A 3,731-nucleotide genomic window follows, 5' to 3' on the forward strand; every position below is an offset into this window, starting at 1 on the left:
ACGGGACCCTTACCTCCTATTAATTTTAGATTTTTTAGCTCTCTAGAATCTTTAGAAATCTTGTCCTCTTTTCTTCTGGGAGGGAGGGACACACAGAAAGAAATTGAAGGCTAAACACAAGGCTTCCTACTTATAACTTGGGTCCTGCTAAGGGAAGAGAGAAGCAAACATGTCCCTATAGGCCAGGAAGCTGCCTGGCCTTATCCCCTTGCTCCCACACTCTAGACCAGCCGTAGGCAAACTACGGCCCGCGGGCCGGATCCGGCCCGTTTGAAATGAATAAAACTAAAAACAAAACAAAACAAAAAAAACCTGTACCCTTTTATGTAATGATGTTTACTTTGAATTTATATGAGTTCACACAAACACTCCATCCATGCTTTTGTTCCGGCCCTCCGGTCCAGTTTAAGAACCCATTGTGGCCCTCAAGTCAAAAAGTTTGCCCACCCCTGCACTAGACACAGAGCATTGAAAGTCACTGTCCTGCCAGGCACTCTTGCCCCATGGTCCTGAGAGTTCTCATTTCCACCCCAACTCTCTCTTAGCTCTGTCCTATTCGCTCCCACCTTCTGACCTGGCCCACCCTGTGCCTCTGCTCTTCTCACTCTACAACCTCCCTGGACGATCATGACCTCAGTCATCCCCAATACGTGAAAGATTTCCCTGCTTTTACTCAGCCATTTATTCAAGCATATATGGTAGTCAGCTCCGCAATGCCCGATGCTGTACTAACTCTAGAGGATGCAGAAAAAAAGCAAGAGGCATTTATTTATTCAACAAACATGATCAATGTTTCTGATATGTGCCAGCCACTATTTGAGAGGTTGAGTAAGACACCATTCTGGCCATTACAGAGCTCCCAGGCTGTTGAGGTAGACAGACAAATAGTCAAAGAATTACAGGACTCAATAGTGAGTAATAAGGTTGGGGAAGCCTGGAGTGCTGTTCGTATCTAAAGGAGGGACTAACTCAGCTTACGCATCAGGGCAGGTGTCTGGAAGGAGGCGACACATAAGCTAGGGTCCCCCTGCAACTGAGGAGCGCTGAAACAGGAGAGGCAGCAACTATTGCTGGTTACACTTCTTCCTCTCTGGGTATTGTGTTCACAGCCCTTTGGATGCAGGAGTCCTGGGAGATGGAGATTGCGGGGTGGGGGTGGTAAAGAAGGGACACTATAGCCAATGCGCAAAGTGAAAAGTGTGTTTAATATCAACCCGCCAGACCTTATATCCTACAGGAATTAGGGCCAGTCTCCTCTATTTAAACCTATTCAGTAACATCAACCTCAGCGCTTCCCCACCCAGGAAACTCTTCAAAATGTAAACAGAAAGACTGTCATTAGGGTCTATGAAAAACAACTCCATGTGTGGGCTTTACTTATCCCAGTTCATTTTTTTAATAATTCAACAGGTGAACTAAAGTGACATCACAAAAGCAGCTCTTTATTCTCATTGAACGGAGGGCAGAATGTAAGAAGCTCACAGAACGTAGACCAGGGCCAAGCCTGGCAAAGTGGGTTGGAGGCCCTGGAGGGGTGGCTACACTTCTATCTGTGGAAAGGGCTGCAGAGTCTCCCACAACTTGGACAATTGCTAGAAAACTCCCCAGGAGTTCTACAGGGGAATATAGGATGGCCCCGCTGCAGAAAAACCACACCTTCAGCTCAGAGTTTATTATCTTGGGCTTTGGGGATCTGGCAGAACTGCAAATCTTCTTTTTTGGACTCTTTTTAATCATGCATCTTGTCACCCTAGCAGGCCACACAACCATTGTGCTCATCACCCTCATTGACTCCTGCCTCCAGACCCCCATGTATTTCTTTCTTCGCAATCTGTCCACCATTGAAATGTGCTATACATTGGTCATTGTCCCCAACATGCTGGCCAGTTTCCTGTCCCGCAGCCAGCGGATGCCCATGCTGGGCTGTGCTCTGCAAATGCACCTCTTCATCGCTCTGGGAGGAGCAGAATGTTTCCTCCTGGCCGTGATGGCCTACGACCGCTTCGTGGCCATCTGCACGCCCCTGCGCTACACACTCATCGTCACCAGGGTCCTCTGTCTGCAGATGCTGGCTCTGGCATGCGTCAGCGGCTTTGCACTCTCGCTCACTCTTACCACCCTGATATTCCTCTTGCCCTTCTGTCAGTCCCATGAGATCAATCATTTCTTCTGTGACATCCCTGCTGTGCTGTTCCTGGCCTGCTCAGACACACGAGCCAATGAGATTGCCGTCTTCGTGGTCTGCACGCTCATCCTGTTGATTCCCTTCTTACTGATACTGCTCTCCTACGGATTCATTATCACCGCCATCCTCAGCATCCACTCAGCCCAGGGCAGGAGCAAAGCCTTCTCCACCTGTGCCGGGCACCTGCTGGTCTCTCTTCTGCACTACGGCTGTGCAATATTCATCTACATTCGCCCCAAGTCATGCTACACCCCAGAACAGGACAAGATCGTGTCCTTAATCTACACCAATGTAACTCCCATGCTCTACCCCATGATCTATAGCCTCAGGAACAAGGAAGTCAAGGGTGCCCTCAGGAGACTCCTAGGGAGCTATAACCAGATGAGGCGGCAGCCTAAAGCCAGGTGAAGGGCAAAGTGGAGTCCACCAGGACTAACCTGGCCCCTGACAAGAACCCAGTGGGTCATCGCACTGCACCCTTTGCGGCTCCACTCCCCCCACTGAGAGCTGCTCCCTGGTTCTGCATGCACCTGAACCTTACCACCCTCTTCTATGGTCACAGAGATGGAACGGATCCTGAGGCTGTCCAAAACGCAGCCGTCCAGGGGTATTTTGCTGTCCCTTCATGGACAATGACATTCATCATCTGGGACACTGTCAGTGGAATGGACACCGACAGGAAGAAGGTTATGAGCCTTAGCTGGTTTGGCTCAGTGGATAGAGCATCAGCCTGCAGACAGAAGGTTCCCAGGTTGGATTACAGTCAAGGGCACCTGTTTCGGTTGCAGGCTCCTCCCTGGCCCCGGCCCTGGTCAGGGCGCATGCAGGAGGCAACCAATCGCTGTGTTTCTCTCACTTTGGTATTTCTCTCTGTTTTTCCCTCTATCACTCTCTCTAAAAATTAAAAAATTAAAAGAGGTAATGAGATGACTCAACCAAAACATTAAGGCACCACTTCTCTGGACAAAGAGTTAGCAAGGATAAAATACAAGAATTTCCCAAGCCTAAACTAGGCAAAGTGAAGGCGTGGAAAGGCAGAGCCTCCCAGAAATTTAATCTTGCATCACCACAAAACAACCTAGCGATCACTTGAGATACAACAGTGCAAAGCAAACAGCAGCAGCCCTGGGGGCCTGTGACCTGCTCTGCCCCATCAGCTCACCATCCTCACGAAGGCATTTCACTCACTGTCCACCCCAGTCCAGCCTCTGGGCCAGGTGACCCTCCTCCTTGCGTTGCTTAAAGGGCCACTTGCTCCTGGTAGGCAGTGCAGACTGCCCTTCCTCCCCCCTGCCCTGCCCTGCTTGGGGAGGTGCCCCTCCACCGTGGCCACAAGTGCTTACTCATCGCCCAGCACTGAAATGAATTGTCCCTGCCTGGCCTGGGGGCACCTGCAGGCAAGAGGTGTGATTACTCTCTGTTACCAGAGACCTGGCACCTAACAGGCACTCAGTACACAGTAACCAAACTGTGAGCCCCATGGCTTCGGCTTACCTTCCCACCCCGGCTGCTAGTGAATGAAAGCCTTCACACCTGCTGAGCCGAG

General features: G+C 50.4%; 1 protein-coding gene across 1 annotated transcript; it reads left to right on the plus strand.

Annotated features, from left to right (window-relative positions):
• Positions 1 to 1,630: 1,630 nt before the first annotated feature.
• LOC308511927 (olfactory receptor 10V1-like) lies at positions 1,631 to 2,593 on the plus strand (the record flags this gene model as incomplete). Its single annotated transcript, XM_081081751.1, has 1 exon — positions 1,631 to 2,593. One exon carries the CDS (start codon positions 1,631 to 1,633, stop codon positions 2,591 to 2,593), a length of 963 nt encoding a protein of 320 aa, XP_080937877.1.
• Positions 2,594 to 3,731: the final 1,138 nt, after the last annotated feature.

Source organism: Myotis nattereri, assembly GCF_964212035.1.
Source record: "Myotis nattereri genome assembly, chromosome: X".
Taxonomy (NCBI): Eukaryota; Metazoa; Chordata; class Mammalia; order Chiroptera; family Vespertilionidae; genus Myotis; species Myotis nattereri.